Source organism: Bos grunniens, chromosome 8 (assembly GCF_055505025.1).
Source record: "Bos grunniens cultivar Pamir isolate PY7600 chromosome 8, Bosgru_T2T1.0, whole genome shotgun sequence".
NCBI lineage: Eukaryota > Metazoa > Chordata > Mammalia > Artiodactyla > Bovidae > Bos > Bos grunniens.
Window position 1 is genome coordinate 9,214,047 of NC_141172.1, and position 16,670 is coordinate 9,230,716.

The 16,670-nt window shown below is 45.8% G+C and overlaps 2 protein-coding genes across 6 annotated transcripts in view; one reads left to right on the forward strand and one right to left on the reverse strand.

Moving 5' to 3' along the window:
- The window catches only part of ELP3 (elongator acetyltransferase complex subunit 3), a 217,600-nt gene that overhangs the window by 143,814 nt on the left and 57,116 nt on the right, over positions 1-16,670 (reverse strand). The gene's annotated exons all lie outside the window — the stretch shown is intronic.
- Positions 1-16,670, forward strand: part of NUGGC (nuclear GTPase, germinal center associated) — a 50,593-nt gene that overhangs the window by 15,340 nt on the left and 18,583 nt on the right. For all 3 annotated transcript variants that reach the window (XM_086414843.1, XM_086414845.1, XM_086414844.1), the window contains exons 5-10: positions 120-342; positions 889-1,119; positions 5,182-5,391; positions 9,561-9,736; positions 12,581-12,599; positions 12,969-13,058. In XM_086414843.1, the coding sequence (XP_086270969.1) occupies positions 120-342; positions 889-1,119; positions 5,182-5,391; positions 9,561-9,736; positions 12,581-12,599; positions 12,969-13,058 (949 nt within the window). The remainder of the gene's footprint in view (positions 1-119; positions 343-888; positions 1,120-5,181; positions 5,392-9,560; positions 9,737-12,580; positions 12,600-12,968; positions 13,059-16,670) is intronic.

Genomic DNA, 16,670 nt, shown 5'->3' on the forward strand with positions numbered 1-16,670 from the left:
AGAGGACTCAGAAAGATGGGATGACTTGACCAGGATTGGAGATTAGTTGCTGTATGTTCTGACATTCTCCCAACCTTGCTTTGATGACCTTGACAATGAGTGTTTTAAAACTGATCTAGAAACAGGCTTCTTGCCTTGATTGAAAAACCATCATTGGACCCCATCTACATTGGATTATTCGGAAGCACTGGGGCTGGGAAGAGCTCCCTGATCAATGCCATCATCCGGCAAGCCATGTTCCTACCTGTGTCTGGAGAAAGTATATGTACGTCATGTATCGTTCAAGTGAGCTCGGGCTGCTGTGAGCAGTATGAGGCCAAAATCCACCTTCTCTCCGACCAGGTAAGAGCTGCCTCCCTCCTTCCTTCCTTCCTTTCTTCTCCTCTCCCTGTTATCTTCTCTCTCTTCCTCCTTTCTCCCTCCTTCCTCCTCCCCTTCCTTCCTTCACTTCCTCTTTTTCTCCCTCCTTCCTTCCTTCCCATTCTCCCTATTTTCCTCTCTCTCCATCCTTTCTTCTTCCTTCCTGCTCTGTCTTCCCTCTTCCTTTTCTTTCTTTCCTTCTCTCTCTCTTACAGATTCACATTCCTTGTCAACATAGCTCACATCTTTGTTAAACGAAAAGAACATAAGCCATACACAATGAGAAAGTCCAAAAGAACGAGATGGGGGCTCTAGCTTGGGTGCTGCCTCAGCTGGTTATGGGACTTTGGGTTCCTGTTTCCTCACTGACCATACAAGTGGGTTGGGTTAGATGATACCTGCCTGGATTAGATGATCTTAGATTTCCTGGAGCCCTCTGCCCCCTACAGGCTCACTGGACTTTGTCAATGTCTGCTGAATCTGTGTCATGGCTGTGGGGTGGGCTTGGCCCCCCCTCTGTCTCGGCAGGAGTGGAAGGAGGAGCTGAAGAACCTGACAACTCTCCTGCACAGGACGGAGGGGCCGGGCGGAGAAGAGGAGGATGCGTGGGACAGGGGCGATGCAGCGGAGGAAGCTGTTTGGAAGCTGCAAATGTTTTATGGAAACGGAGCAGAAGGAAAGAGCTACGAGGAGTTACTAAGGGCCAAGCCCAGAGGAAAGATTCCCACCTCCAGAGTCATCTCCCTCAAGGCAGAAGAGGTAGCTTCAAGATGTTTCTCTTGTTGTTATCATGAGCCTCAAGGGTAACCATTGAATCCGTTTGGGGGATTGGTGCAAGGCACAAGGTTCTCTCTCTCTCTCTCTTTTTATTTTAATTTATTTCCTTATTTTTGGCTGTGCTGGGTCTTCGCTGCTGCGGGGCTTTTCTCCAGTTGTGGCAGGCGGGGGCCACTCTCTAGCTGTGGTGCTCAGGCTTCTCATTGTGGCAGCCTCTCCTGTTGCAGAGCACCAGCTCTAGAACACAGGCTCAGCAGTTGCAGCACTCAGGCTTAGTCACCCCGAGGCATGTGGCATCTTCCTGGATCAGGGACTGAACCCACAGCCCCTGCAGTGGCAGGTGGCTCTTTATCACAGAGCCACCAAGGACATCCCCCACCTCCGCTTTTTAAAAACATTTTTATTTACTTTTTTATTTGGCTGTGCTGGGTTTTCGTTGCAGCACACAGGATCTTTGATCTTCAGCGCTGCAGGTGGGATCTTTAGTTGCAGCAGGTGGGATCTAGTTCCCTGCCAGGGATTAAACTCAGGCTCCCTGCACTGGGAGTGCAGGGTCTTAGCAACAGGACCAGCAGGGAAGTCCCAAGGCACAGTGTTTTATTGGAAATAAGTTGGTACCAAAATCAGAAGTAGCCATGATTTTTAATTTGCAGTCAAACGGGAATTTTTCATGTCTGAGGGGGGAGATTTTGTGCGCAGGAAAGACTGTTTATAGTTACTTGAGGATTAATTAAGGATGTGTTTTGCAGCAAATAATTAAAAAAAAAAAACACCCAAGTTTATAACAGCTTAAACAAATTGGGATTTATCCACTTTCTCACATAAGAAGACTGGGGGCAGTTGGGTTTGTGAGTTGGTTCAGGGGCTCAAGGACATCAAGATCGACAGACCCCTGGTCCCCTGACCTTCTACAGCCTGTCGCCTCATTGTCACACGATGGCTACTGAAGCGCTGACCTTCGCACCTAGCTCCATGGAAGGGACAAATGGCTAAGCGGGGTACCAACCGCGTCTCCTCTTTTATTGGGAAGTAAACGCTTTCCTAGAAACACACCCAGCAAATTTCCATGTAGATTTTCTTGGTCAGTACTGAGCCATGTGGGTTTTCGGAGCTGAAAGGGAGTCTCGGGAAACGAGAAGTCGACTTGTGGCTGGCTGAGACCAGTCTCAATCCACTGCCTTCCCAAATACACAGTCAGGATGCTGGGGGCAGGGCTGAGGGGCAGGGTGGGTATTAGATAAGCAACTAGTAGAACCAGCCTCTCCTTTTATGATCAATATATTTTTTTAATTAAAATTCAATTTTAAATTAAACCAAAATACATGTGGAACTAATATGCAATTTACCCACATTGCATACTACAAAAACCTAGTTTTTCTTGCATCTTAAAATTCACCTTTAAAATATTGTTATTCTATTTGTAAATCTGGTGCTTTTTATATAAAGTAAGAATAATTACTTACACCAGTTCTAAAACTTAATGTCCAAATATCTCCTAAGCTTAATATAGAAAAGCCTCCTTTAAAAGTTAATACTACTTACACAATTAATCAACATTCCTTAGACTTAAGAGTTCAAATTTAGCATATTTGTTTCTCTCAAAAAATTTGAACTACTTCACCAGGCATACTTAGAAGTCAAATGAATTAAACCTTTCAAGGCACTTAGCTCTTATATATTTAGAAAATCAAAGAAATGTAGTAGCCCCCTTTCTTATGTTTAAATGGATAGTCACTCAGTCATGTCCAACTCTTTTCAGCCCCATGGATAATAGCCTGCCAGGCTCCACTGTCCATGGGATTCTCCAGGGAAGAATACTGGAGTGGTTTCCATTCCCTTCTGCAGGGGATCTTCCCAACCCAGGGAGGGATCAAACCCAGGTCTCCTGCATTGCAGGCCATGCTTTACCTTCTGAGCCACCAGGGAAGCCCGTAATTAAAACTAATTAATGGGTAAGCAGCAAGGTCCTCCTGTACAGCACAGGGAACTATATTCAATATTGTGTAATAAGCCACAATGGAAAAGAATACGGTAGACAGTATACATATGTATGACTGAGTCACTAGTAGAAACCAAACACAGCACTGTAAACCAACTATACTTCAATCAAATTAAAAAAGGACAACCCCCCCCCCAAACATTATCTTCCTAATATCCAAAATACAGACAGAGCATGTCCAAAGAAACACAATGACGACAAAACTGGTTAGTTTATCTGAATACATACAACTTACACCTAGGTGTCCAGGTAATATTCATTTCCTCACTTACTCTGCACTTAGAAATATTCCTTCCCAGCATGAGGAATTTACTCATTTGAAACAAGACGAATGGAATCAGCATCTCCAGGAGTGAGGGCACAAATTCAGACTTTGGGGCATGGATTCTAGACAGGGGAGAGGGAATCTGAGTTTACTTCCTAGAATGGTTTGCTCCACTAGTTTATTGAGTGGTACGTGCCGGCTAAGTTGCTTCAGTCATGTCTGACTCTGTGCGACCACACGGACTGTAGCCCGCCAGGCTTCTCTGTCCATGGGATTCTCCAGGCAAGAATACTGGAGTGGGATGCCATTTCCTCCTGCAGGGGATCTTCCCAACCCAGGGATTGAACCCACGTCTCTTATGTCTCTTGCATCAGTAGACAGGTTCTTTACCACCATCGCCACCTGGGAAGCCCCGTTTATTGACTGGAGCCCTCTTCTTACAGAAAGCCCACGCTTTTTTAAGCCCAGTGCCTTTTCTCTTCTGTTGCCCTTATCCTAGCTTGTTTATTTTTTTAATCAAACTATCTTAAAGAACTTTTATCATCTCTTCTTTCACAATTTCGTATTATTTGATTAGAACTGCTATCTTTTAAACACATTTTTGTGGATATGGGCCATTTTTAAAGTCTTTATTGCATATGTTACAATATATTTTCTGTTTTTTGGTTTTTTGACTGTGAGGCATGTGGGATCATAGCTCCCTGACCAGAAATTGAATCCATGGCCCCTGCATTGGAAGACAAAGTCTTAACCACTAGACGGTGTACCAGGAAGTCCCTTGATGATATATCTTATTTCCTACCCAGATAGCAACACATTCTCTGATTCGATCTCAACTCTCTTAAGAATTTATCTTTCTTTCAGGGCCATTCTGTAGATACTTATTAACAGTGACTGCACTACATCCCAAATCTTCTGTCCTCTGAATTATCGCAGTAGAGATTTGCTGCTGCACAGAGTTGCTGGCATGAATGTGTTTAGGGAAAAAAAATAGGCTGAGAATGATCCTTCATCTCACTCACCATCATTAAAATAGCTTGGAAATGCCGATCTGTCCATATATTCTTTTGAACTTGGAAGATAAAATTTTTAAAACCTTTTGAAGATCAACTTCAGACCAATTTTCAGCTTAGAAAATTTGGCACCATTTCATGATCAATTTTCCACAGTCAGGGCTTTCTGGTCATAGAAACGTTCACATTAGTTCAAAAATCCTCTCTCTCTCTCTCTCACAAATTTAGAATGTTGCAGATGATTCCCATTGATTTTAGAACTGGAATGGAATTTAGAAGATAAAATCATCACCCAGTGAAGCTGTAACTTCCTCATGTCCTGTTCTCACTGCTTTTGTTTTCTCCATCTGTCAGTGTTAGTTGCTCAGTGGTGCCCCACTTTTTGCGACCCCATGGACTGTAGCTCGCCAGGCTCCTCTGCCCGTGGGATTCTCCAGGCAAGAATATTGGAGTGGGTTGCCATTTCCTTCTGCAGGGGATCTTCCCAACCCAGGGATAGAACCTGGATTTTCTGCATTGCAGGCAGATTCTTTGCCATCTGAGCCAGCAGGGAAGCCCATAGGAGCCTGAACTTCCTGATCTCCCAGTGTTCTTTGTAGTTCTGAGTCTAGACCCTTCCAGGCAGGACCTCAGGCCTCCTGGGGCCTGTCGCCCAGTACTGCATCTCACATGACTCAGTGGACCGCTGCTGAACCCGAGTCATAGCCCAGCTAGGGCAGAGGTGCTGGAGACTGTCTCGTGTACCTGACCATGTCCTTCTTCCTCAGGCAGGGGAGCTGTCTGTCAAGCTGGACCCCTACATCCGGACCCAGAGGAGAGACTGGGATGGAGGATCCGCTGAGACACACATCTGGCCCTTGATCAAACTGGTCGAAGTGACCCTTCCCAAATCAGAGCTGATTCCTGAAGGGGTTGTGCTGGTGGACATTCCAGGCACAGGCGACTTCAATAGCAAGAGGGACGAGATGTGGAAAAAGGTGATTCTCTTCCATAGGGCTTCATTCCCTCTCTCTCCATCCCCACCGTTCTCTGTAAAGCAGAAAGAATGTTCCACTTTCCGCTTAATGGATTTTATAAGCTCGATAGAGTTAAATTCTCCCATGTTCTAAGCCTCAGGGCAATGGTAGGATATCGGTGGCAAGAGACATTGCGGAGGGAGGAATCACGAGATAGGCCTGGGAGCTGGAACTGGAATTGTGGTACATGAGAAGGGCCAGCAACAGAGGGGCCCAAAAGTAAGCAGAGGAGACAAGGTCAGAGTGAGACAGGGAGGGCAACATCTGGGTACAAAGCAGAAAAGCCAATAGCCACGCACCAAGGAATCAGAAGGCTGCTCCTGGGTTTGGTTGTAAGGAATTGTTGGTAAGTTGCTAAGTCATACTGGACTCTTTGTGACCTGTGGACTGTAGCCCACCAGGCTCCTCTGTTAGGGGATTTCCCAGGCAAGAATACGGGAGCCGGTTGCCATTTCCTCCTCCAGGGGATCTTCCCAACCCAGGAATTGAACGCACATCTCCTGCATTGGCAGGCAGATTCTTTACCACTGAGCCACCTGGGAAGCCCTTGGGGAAGGTGGGGTGGGCTTTAATACACGCTTCCTGGGGAAGCTCCAAGGGGGTGAGTGACAGAGAAAGAAGGGCAGAAGGAGCTCAGGCGTGCAGTATTGTGAGGGGGAACACGGGGCACAGGACAGAGCTGGAAGGGGCTGGGAGGGTCAGGAGAGGTCCATGAGTCATCATCAGCGCAGAGGCTGCCAAAAATCTCTTTGCTGGACTGCTGCTTCCCTGGTGTATGTAGACTTTAAAGTCCGCAGATTTGTGCTAAATGAATGACTATGGGCCAGGGGAGCTTTGCAACTGTGGTTTTCCATAAGGATCTGGATGGCAGCTTACAGATAAGCAGCCTGTGCCCTGATTTTACAGCTAAGGAAATGAAGGCTCAGAGACGGGAAGTCCTTTGCCCAGAACCACACAGCTACTGAGTGGCAGAATTTAAACCTGAGGGCAGATCCCTGCCTTCTCAGCTGAGGCTCTGTCTCTCAACCTCCAGAAAGTCCCCTAACGATTCTTTTTTAAAAATTAATTTATTTTTGGCTGTGCTGGGTCTTTGCTGTTGTGTGCAGGCTTTCTCTAGTAGTGGTGAGCAGGGGCTGGTCGCCAGTTGCAGCGTGTGGGCTGCTCGCTGCACTGGCTTCTCTTGTTGCAGAGCATGGGCTTTCGGTAGCTGCCCAAGCTTCAGTAGGGCTTCATGCACGGGCTTCAGTAGCTGCAACACACAGCCTCATTAGTTGTGGACCCTGGAGGGGGCAGGCTTCAGTAGTGGTGGTACGTGGGCTTAGTTGCTCCATGGTGTGTGGGATCTTCCTGGACCGCGACGGAACCCACGTCTCCTGCACTGGCGGGCGGATTCTTTAGCACTGAGTCACCTGGGAAGCTTCCCTAACAGTTCTTTAAGGTGGAGGCAGTCTCCCAGTGTCCTTCATCCTTGGTGGCCTGTTCAGGCCTGGCCTGGAGAGCCTTTGTTTCTGCAGGGTTTCAGGTCTCGGGGTGGAATCCACCACCTCCTCAAGTTCCAGGCCAGCATGGGGAGTGACAGCCTCAGGGGGTGGCCGGCCTCTGGCACAGGATGGAGCTGTGGCTGCTGCCAGTTCAGACACATTGGGCAGCTTATCAAAGGCCACTCAGAACAGAGGAGCCAGCAGACCTGGCTCAGAACCTGGGCTCTGAGGAGGTTGGGCTGAAGTGAGGCGATGGTTCCCAGCCTGCTCTTTTTGGCAACAGCTCCCCCACATTCTTGTGGTTTTGTGATATCCTCTCAGGAGAAGTTACTAGACTCCCCTCCATCCAGGGAGAACAGAATACAACCCCCCTCCCCTACCCCTCCAGCTGCCAGCGGTGCCCTCCCTAAACTAAAACCATTAACTCAAATTCCCCCGTGCTGCCACCTAAGTGTCACCTGGCCTCTCAGAGGCCCATTCTCATTGCAAGGAGGGAGGTGGGTGGGGGCGGCAGGGGCCATTCCACCCCCTCCCGGTTCCAGAGGCTCTTGTCTTATAGACTGGCCTTTTCTGGCAGGGCCTGAAATTTAACCACTGCAACTTTTATGATTGAGGTCCTCTTTTGTCTGGCTTCCCTGGTGGCTCAGATGGTAAAGAATCTGCCTGCGATGCAGGAGACCTGGGTTAGATCCCTGGGCTGGGAAGATCCCCTGGAGAAGGAAATGGCAACCCACTTCTGTATTCTTGCCTGGGAAATCCTATGTACAGAGGAGCCTGGAGAGTTATACAGTCCATGGGGTTGCAGAGAATTGGACACGACTGAGCGACTGAACAACAATAACAGCAATTTTCCAGGACCAGGGGGATGTAGAGGTAAAAGAGGCCCTGCCCTGGAGGAGGAGCGGGCAGGTTTCATCTTCCAGAACTGATAGAATTGTCTGAAGCTTCCCTGAATTGGTTATAATTTGGGAAGTGGGGCGGAGAGATGGGTTTTATTTTCCTGCCTGAATTTGTGTCCATCCATGTAGGGGAGGAGGTTCAGAACCCAGATTTGTGTGCCCTTAAGTCAATCCTTTGCCTTGTGGGGTCTACTATGTACCCTTTCCATAAAATACTGAAGTCTGTTTGACTCTTGAGATGCTTGCTTTCAAAACAATGATCCATGAAGCCAAGAGGTTCATGGGCAGAGGATGGGGGGTGCAGAGAAGATGGGGGCTCCAAACCCTCCACCTCAAATTCAACTAAAGCTGTTCTACTTTTAAAAATCAAGTTGGACCACTGGAGTTCTTCCTAAGATTTCATCTGGAAAAGGGATCCACTGCTAAAAATAAGTTTGAACCCCCCTGCTCTACACCATGGTTTCTTAGCCCCAGCTCTTCTGACTTAGGGGTGGAGAGGGCAGAGAAATTCTTTGCTGTAGGGGCCCAACCTGGGCATTATGGGATGTTTACAGCATCTGTGGCCTCTGCCCACTAGCGTCCCCTCCAGTCTGAACAGTTAGAAATGTCTCCGGGCGTTGTCGAAGGTCCACCAATTAAGAACCAGTGGCACAGAGCAAATAATGATTTAGTTAGCAACTCACAAACTTGTCACACCTTTATGTGCAAAGTGCTATTCTGAGGAACCATAAAACAAATTCAATCCTGGAGTTGGACCAGTTTTCCATTTATATGGAGAGATAAGATGGGTAAAACAATACAGTCAGAGAAATCTCACAATTGCTTGTCACATAAAAGTTGTATATTTGATAAAGCGATACCTATGCTATCAAATCATTAAGTTACAATTTCATGTTCAATTCAATCATATGGGTTTCTGGCTCCCTGCTGTCACCTTGTGGTCGTGAGCTGCATATGCAGGGCAAGCCAGACATCAAAATAATGCTCGGCAGTGACAGCTTTGGAATAAACGCATGACCAGGACTAGTTCCAGAAAAAAACAAGACTTCTCCCTAGAGGATGGCTTAGTAAATCAAGCTAGTGAGGGATCTGGGGCTGAAGGTCTGATTTCTTGAATTCTATCAATGACTAATGCCACAAACATCTATGAAGCTTCTAGTTTGGGCAAGGTGCTGTGTTTGAGGTGCTACGGATTCCAAGCTGAATGATGTGGCCCCTTCCCATCTGGCACCTCGCGTCTGGGTGGGGAGGTGGGGAGGGGTGCAGAGTGCCAACCCTATACAGTATAGTAGCTGTACAGTAGCTCTGCCTGAGAAGTACCAAGGCAGGTAAGTACAAGTGCTATGGGATGCAGAGATGGGGTGACCAACCTAGCCTCAGGTGGCCCTTGGTGATCTCAGAGGGCAAACGGAGGTCAAGCAGAGGTTGTGGCAAGAGCAAAGACCCCAAGACAGATGCGCAACTGACACCCACGGATGCGCAAGAAGCTCATGTGGCTGCTGCATAGAGAGTGTACGGGCGGGGGTTGGTGAGAGATGGGGCTGGACAGAGAGCTGGGGCAGAGCACGGAGGATGGACATGACACATTAAGGAAACATGTCCAGTATTCTTTTCTGGAGACTCCCATGGACAGATAAGCCTGGCAGGCTACAGTCCATGGGGTCACAAAGAGTTGGACAACTGAGCGACTAACATGCTACAACCGAGGCACCATGTATGCTCTTAAACACGCTGTGGTCATGTTTCACAGACCATTGATAAGTGCTCCGTGATCTGGGTGATCAGTGACATTGAAAGGATTTCTGGAGGGAGAGCCCACGAGGACCTTCTGAATGAGAGCATGAAGGCCTGCCAAAGAGGGTTCTGCAGGGACCTGGCCCTGGTGGTCACCAAGAGCGACAAGCTCCACCTGCCGGAATATCTGAGGTACTGCTCTGGGTGTGCAGGGACGCGGGTTTCCCTCTGTGGGTCCCAGGTGCCGTAACTACTGTAACGACAGAGCTTTGACTCATGGGCACTGTGGACTCAGGCAAGTGACCAATGGTGATGAAAAAGATGCCTGGGTGACTTCTGGGCCATCAGGTAGGTTGTCTTGAGAATCTTCCAGAGCAGCTGCTTAATGCCCAAGAGGCTGAATTCTGCATAGCTCCAGGGGCGCCACTCATGAGTCTGAGATGCAAACAGCAGCTCCCGGTGTTTCACAGTGTAATGGACCTGCCTGCCCCCACGGATATGGGAAGCGTAGATGCCCCACAGCTAAGAGACACTTCCTATAACAGTCTGGGTGGTGCAGCTTTGAATTGTTAGATTCTGTTTCAGATTTATTTAGGCCACCACAGCACTGAGTTTCCTGTGTTAGTAGGTTTTCATGAGTTATGTATTTGATATCGCAATCTCCCTATTCATCCCACTTCCCCCTTCCCTGCTTAAAGTCCAGACATTTGTTCTCTGTGTCTGTGTCTATTTCTGCTTTGCGAATAGGTTCATTGGTACCATTTTTCTGTTTGTTTTTCTCTGTCTGACTTGCTTCACACACTGTATGATGCTGTCTAAACTGTCCATCAGCAGAGGTCTGCATCTTGACTGGGAGAGGGGTGGGGGCACAGAAAATCCCACCGACAACGAAATGACAAGAAATTAAGATCAGATCAGATCAGATCAGTCACTCAGTCGTGTCCGACTCTTTGCAACCCCATGAATCACAGCACGCCAGGCCTCCCTGTCCATCACCAACTCCCGGAGTTCACTCAGACTCACATCCATCCAGTCAGTGATGCCATCCAGCCATCTCATCCTCTGCTGTCCCCTTCTCCTCCTGCCCCCAATCCCTCCCAGCATCAGAGTCTTTCCCAATGAGTCAACTCTTCGCATGAGGTGGCCAAAGTACTGGAGCTTCAGCTTCAGCATCATTCCTTCCAAAGATATCCCAGGGCTGATCTCCTTCAGAATGGACTGGTTGGATCTCCTTGCAGTCCAAGGGACTCTCAAGAGTCTTCTCCAACACCACAGTTCAAAAGTATCAATTCTTTGGCGCTCAGCCTTCTTCACAGTCCAACTCTCACATCCATACATGACCACAGGAAAAACCATAGCCTTGACTAGCTGGACCTTTGTTGGCAAAGTCATGTCTCTGCTTTTGAATATGCTATCTAGGTTGGTCATAACTTTCCTTCCAAGGAGTAAGCGTCTTTTAATTTCATGGCTGCAGTCACCATCTGCAGTGATTTCAGAGCCCCCCAAAATAAATTCTGACACTGTTTCCCCATCTATTTCCCATGAAGTGGTGGGACCGGATGCCATGATCTTCGTTTTCTGAATGTTGAGCTTTAAGCTAACTTTTTCACTCTCCACTTTCACTTTCATCAAGAGGCTTTTTAGCTCCTCTTCACTTTCTGCCATAAGGGTGGTGTCATCTGCATATCTGAGGTTATTGATATTTCTCCCGGCAATCTTGATTCCAGCTTGTGCTTCTTCCAGTCCAGCGTTTCTCATGATGTACTCTGCATATAAGTTAAACAAACAGGATGACAATACACAGCCTTGACATACTCCTTTTCCTATTTGGAACCAGTCTGTTGTTCCATGTCCAGTTCTAACTGTTGCTTCCTGACCTGCATACAAATTTCTCAAGAGGCAGATCAGGTGTTCTGGTATTCCCATCTCTTTCAGAATTTTCCACAGTTTATTATGATCCACACAGTCAAAGGCTTTGGCATAGTCAATAAAGCAGAAATAGATGTTTTTTTGGAACTCTCTTGCTTTTTCCATGATCCAGCAGATGTTGGCAATTTGATCTCTGGTTCCTCTGCCTTTTCTAAAACCAGCTTGAACATCAGGAAGTTCACGGTTCACATATTGCTGAAGCCTGGCTTGGAGAATTTTGAGCATTACTTTACTAGCGTGTGAGATGAGTGCAACTGTGTGGTAGTTTGAGCATTCTTTGGCATTGCCTTTCTTTGGGATTGGAATGAAAACTGACCTTTTCCAGTCCTGTGGCCACTGCTGAGTTTTCTAAATTTGCTGGCATATTGAGTGCAGCACTTTCACAGCATCATCTTTCAGGATTTGGAATAGCTCAACTGGAATTCCATCACCTCCACTAGCTTTGTTCGTGGTGATGCTTCCTAAGGCCCACTTGACTTCACATTCCAGGATGTCTGGCTCTAGGTCAATGATCACACCATCGTGATTATCTGGGTCGTGATCTTTTTTGTACAGTTCTTCTGTGTATTCTTGCCATCTCTTCTTAATATCTTCTGCTTCTGTTAGGTCCATACCATTTCTGTCCTTTATCGAGCTCATCTTTGCATGAAATGTTCCTTTGGTATCTCTGATTTTCTTGAAGAGATCCCTAGTCTTTCCCATTCTGTTGTTTTCCTCTATTTCTTTGCATTGATCGCTGAAGAAGGCTTTCTTATCTCTTCTTGCTATTCTTTGGAACTCTGCATTCAGATGTTTATATCTTTCCTTTTCTCCTTTGCTTTTCGCTTCTCTTCTTTTCACAGCTATTTGTAAGGCCTCCCCAGACAGACATTTTGCTTTTTGCATTTCTTTTCTATGGGAATGGTCATGATCCCTGTCTCCTGGACAATGTCATGAACCTCATTCCATAGACATTAAGATACTATTATCAAATGGACCCTGGAGGTGGGCCAGAGCCTTTAGGCTGAAGAAAGAGCTTAGGGAGAGCAACAAAGGCGTGCTTTCAAGGGAAGTCAAGACTGCCATGATGCATCATGAGATAAGTAATTATTCCATTTTTCATTTCAGGGAAAGAAAAGTGGGAAATGTAAGTATGGACTAATTGTTTTCTTTTTTAAAGCTCGATTGAGAGATAATTGATAGACCAAAGTTCGGACTAGTTATTTTTAAATAATACTTTTTATGACTTGGAGAAGGACATGACAACCCACTCCAGCATTCTTGCCTCGAAAATGCCGTGGACTGAGGAGCCTAGTAAGCTACAGTCCATGGGGTCGCAAAGAGTCGGACACGACTGAGCGACTTCACTTTTTATGACTAGTGTTATATGATTTGAACACCTGCACACCTGTCTGGGTTAAATGAAGAGCAGCCCCCTAAATGTTCATCTTATCCCTTTATTACTCTTGATAACTCTGCATTCTTGGCCATGCTGTTATTTCTTCTTATAATCCAGGAAGCTATTCAAAGTCAGCGAGAAGCTGTTTTAGAAAGAAATGAAATGATAAAGCTACAGAGGAATAAAATTCTCAAGGATAAACTCAAGGTGAGTGAACAGATTCTGCTATGCATTTTTCTGCTTTTCAACCACTCAGACTTTTGAGACACAAGTGCCTGTTTGGGCAAAAGCTTTAAAGTAGATGATATGTCCTACTGATTACTTACTTTGTAACCTTAGGCAAATTACTGTACCTGTCTGAGCCTCCATTTTCTCATCTATAAAGCTGGGAAATAATAATATATACTGCCTGTGATTGTTGGAAGAATTGAATGAGTATATAGTTTACTGAGAACCATGAGCAGATAAAATCAGGGATTACCATGCAGGTTGAAGCGTGCTTGGCTAGAGGGATGCAGAGGGGCTGTGGGAACTCAGAGGAAGGATCCTCAGTCATGCTGGCAGTTGGGGTAGGTGATGCTGAGAAGTTCAGGGAAAACTCCTCAGCCTCTTGTGCAGAATTTTAAAGAACCAGTAGTCTTGGGTGAGGAGAAGTAATAGGAGAAAGGGCATTCGAGACAGAAGGAAGAACGTGATTGAAAAAAATCTGCTACACTGGGTGAACTACAGGCAAATAGGTTTGAACAGCTAAACAAAGGCCATATGCTGTGTTGGGATATAACGTCTGAGTTCTGTTTTTCAAGTTTGAGTAATTGGTCTGTGGGAATCTTGGTGTTCCTCAAGTTATTTTTATTATTCTGTTACTAAAATAGTTGCAAACATAAAACTCCTTCCTGTAATAGTCTTATGCAACCTTAAACCTGAAACCAACTTGAAGATAAAATATAAAGAAAACAACCTCAATGTTAGATGTGATAGGTGAGGTGGCTTTGCTGAAACTCAATCTCCAGGGCTGGGTTTTATAGGAAAAGCATATGGCCTTGCGGCCAGTTCTATAGTTAACTGCTTTCTGTATTTTGACTTCAATTATTGTGATGCAGAAAATGTCTGGTGTACAATGTGGAACTGAAAATTGCAGAGCTTTTGTTTCTAATTCAGAATAATCAGACCTCATACATAAGCCAAGGTCTTCTACCAGGCAATTTTTGAATGCTGATTTTAATGAGGCAGTAACTCAGAAGAGCTGTTCTTGTTCTCATTAATTGTGGAGGACATAATTATATTGTTTCTGGAAGTAGAAACATAAAATATTGGGTTGGCCAAAAAGTTCGTTTGGGTTTTCGTACCATCTTATGGAAAAACCCGAATGATCTTTTTGGCCAACCCAATACCTCAATTTACAATTCATGATTATATTTAGTGCTAATAAATGTGGCAAACTGGTGTGTATGAGATAGGGTCTGTGCAAAATGTCAGCTTGCAGGATGCCTATGGTTCTGACTCTTAATTGCACAAGTTCTTTGAGGTTTGCACACCTACCCCTCTGATGGCTACCTAACACCTTCATTCTCCAGCCACCTTTTTTTCAGTTTGAATTGTTGTGAAACCTTTACTTGTCCTGCAGGCCTTCATTTGGAGCATATTTAATTTAGCCATGGAAAAAATGAGGCAGAATTTGATTATATAGCCATTCATAGAAATGTGTATGCTTATTTTTTTAATTACAAAAATGAAAATTAGAAAAAAATATTTATGGAAAAGACAGACTCCTGGGACTACATTTTTTTTATCTCAATTTGGAAATATTTTAGAAAGGTGATTTTCTCAGTAGTATGGAGAACATGTGCGTGCTAAGTCACTCAGTCATGTCCAACTCTCTGCGACCCTATGGACCATAGCCTGCCAGGCTCCTCTGTCTATGGGATTCTCCAGCCAAGAATACTGGAGTGGGTAGCCATCCCCTTTTCCAGGAGATCTTCCCAACCTAGGGACTGAACCCACGCCTCTTACGTTTCCTGCATTGGCAGGCGGGTTCTTTACCGCTCCTGCCACCTGGGAAGCCCAGTAGGGAGAATGGATAGTGGGAAGAAGGGCTGGTGAGGACTGGAGGTAGAGAGATCAGCTTGGGAGGCTTTTTCTGTAATCTAGGTGGTGTTACAAAAATAAAAATAGGAGTGATAAGAACCTGAGTCAGGCAGTAACCACAGAAACAGAGCAGACGAGATGCATTCAGGAGCCAAGAGGGAGTTCCGTTCCACAGCTCAGGATGGCTAACTGTATGCGGCAGGCAAGACAGAGCTGGGTTTTGATGTTCAGGCATGCCTTTTGAGCGATTGTTATGCAGTATTTTGCCTTTGTTTTTGCAAACCTGTAAAGAAAACCTGCACCATTGTTCCTGTGCTCCTGTGTGTCCCTCTTTTTAACTTGCACACAATTACCATGCTCACACTTCTGACCGCAGACGTGTGGCGTTTTCCCCACACTGAACAATTCTCCCTGATCTCAGCTGGGTGCCTTACAGTTTAACTCAGTTTGACATTGCCTACTTGGAGAGAGGGCTTCCGAGGTGGCTCAGTGGTATAGAACCGCCTGCCGATGCAGGAGATGTGGGTTTGATCCCTGGGTCAGGAAAATCCCCTGGAAGAGGAAAGGGCAACCCACTCCAGTATCCTTGTCTGAGAAATCCCACGGACAGAGGAACCTGGCAGGTTAAAGTCCATGGGGTTGCCAGACAGCTGGACACGGCTAAACAACAACCTGGAGATAGCATCAGACCCCACAGGTTAAGGGTTTAGTCCCACAAGACTGCCCCCACTTCAGATATGGATCACAAGAAGTAGGTCCCCAGGTTACGCACTGCTTCTGACTTCATCACAAATTGGTTCCTATGACTTCCTCTCCCTTGGATTCAGTTATTTGCAAGAATAGCTCACAGAACTCAGTGGATCAATTACTCACATTTACCAGTTTATTACCTAATAAAGAATTTGATATAAATGAACAGCCAGATCAAGATATACATAGGGTAAGCTCTGGGAGGCTCCCCAGGAACAGAGCTTCAGTCCCATTAAATTGGGGTGCATTGCTCTCCAAGTATGTGGATGTCTTCACCAACCTGGAAGTTCTCTGAACCCTATGTTATTGGGAATTTATGTAGACATGATCAATTATGAACTACATTTCCAGCTCCTCTCTCCTCTCTGGAGAAAGGAGGTATGTGCTTAGAAATCCCAAGGGATTCGGGAGTTCTTTGCCGGGAACTGGGGTCAAAGACTAAATTTTAGAATGAAAGATTCTCCCAACACCTCTTTGTATAAGGGTCTCAGGAGCCCTGTGTCAGGAATTCAGGGCAGAAGCTGACAGACAGACAGACACAGAGACAGATATTATTTCACAATACCTTCTTGTTTTACTCAGTTTATAGATCATATGAACTCATTGCTTTTCACAGAATTATTGTGTTCTGTTTGATGTTCAAGTTCACATGCTGGCCAATGGAAGCCCTTAATTTAAGCTGAATCCTTTCAGCATCAGACATTAAAAATCAATATCCTCATATCAATAACCTCAGATATGCAGATGACACCACCCTAATGGCAGAAAGTGAGGAGGAAATAAAGAATGTTTTGATGAAGATGGAAGAAGACAGTGAATAAAAACTGGCTTAAAACCCAGCATTCAAAAAACTAACATCACGGCAGGCAGTTTCATCACTTCATGGCAAATAGATGGGGAAACAATGGAAACAGTGACAGGCTTTATTTTCTTGGGCTCCAAAATCACTGAAGATGGTGACTGCAGCCATGAAATTAAAAGACG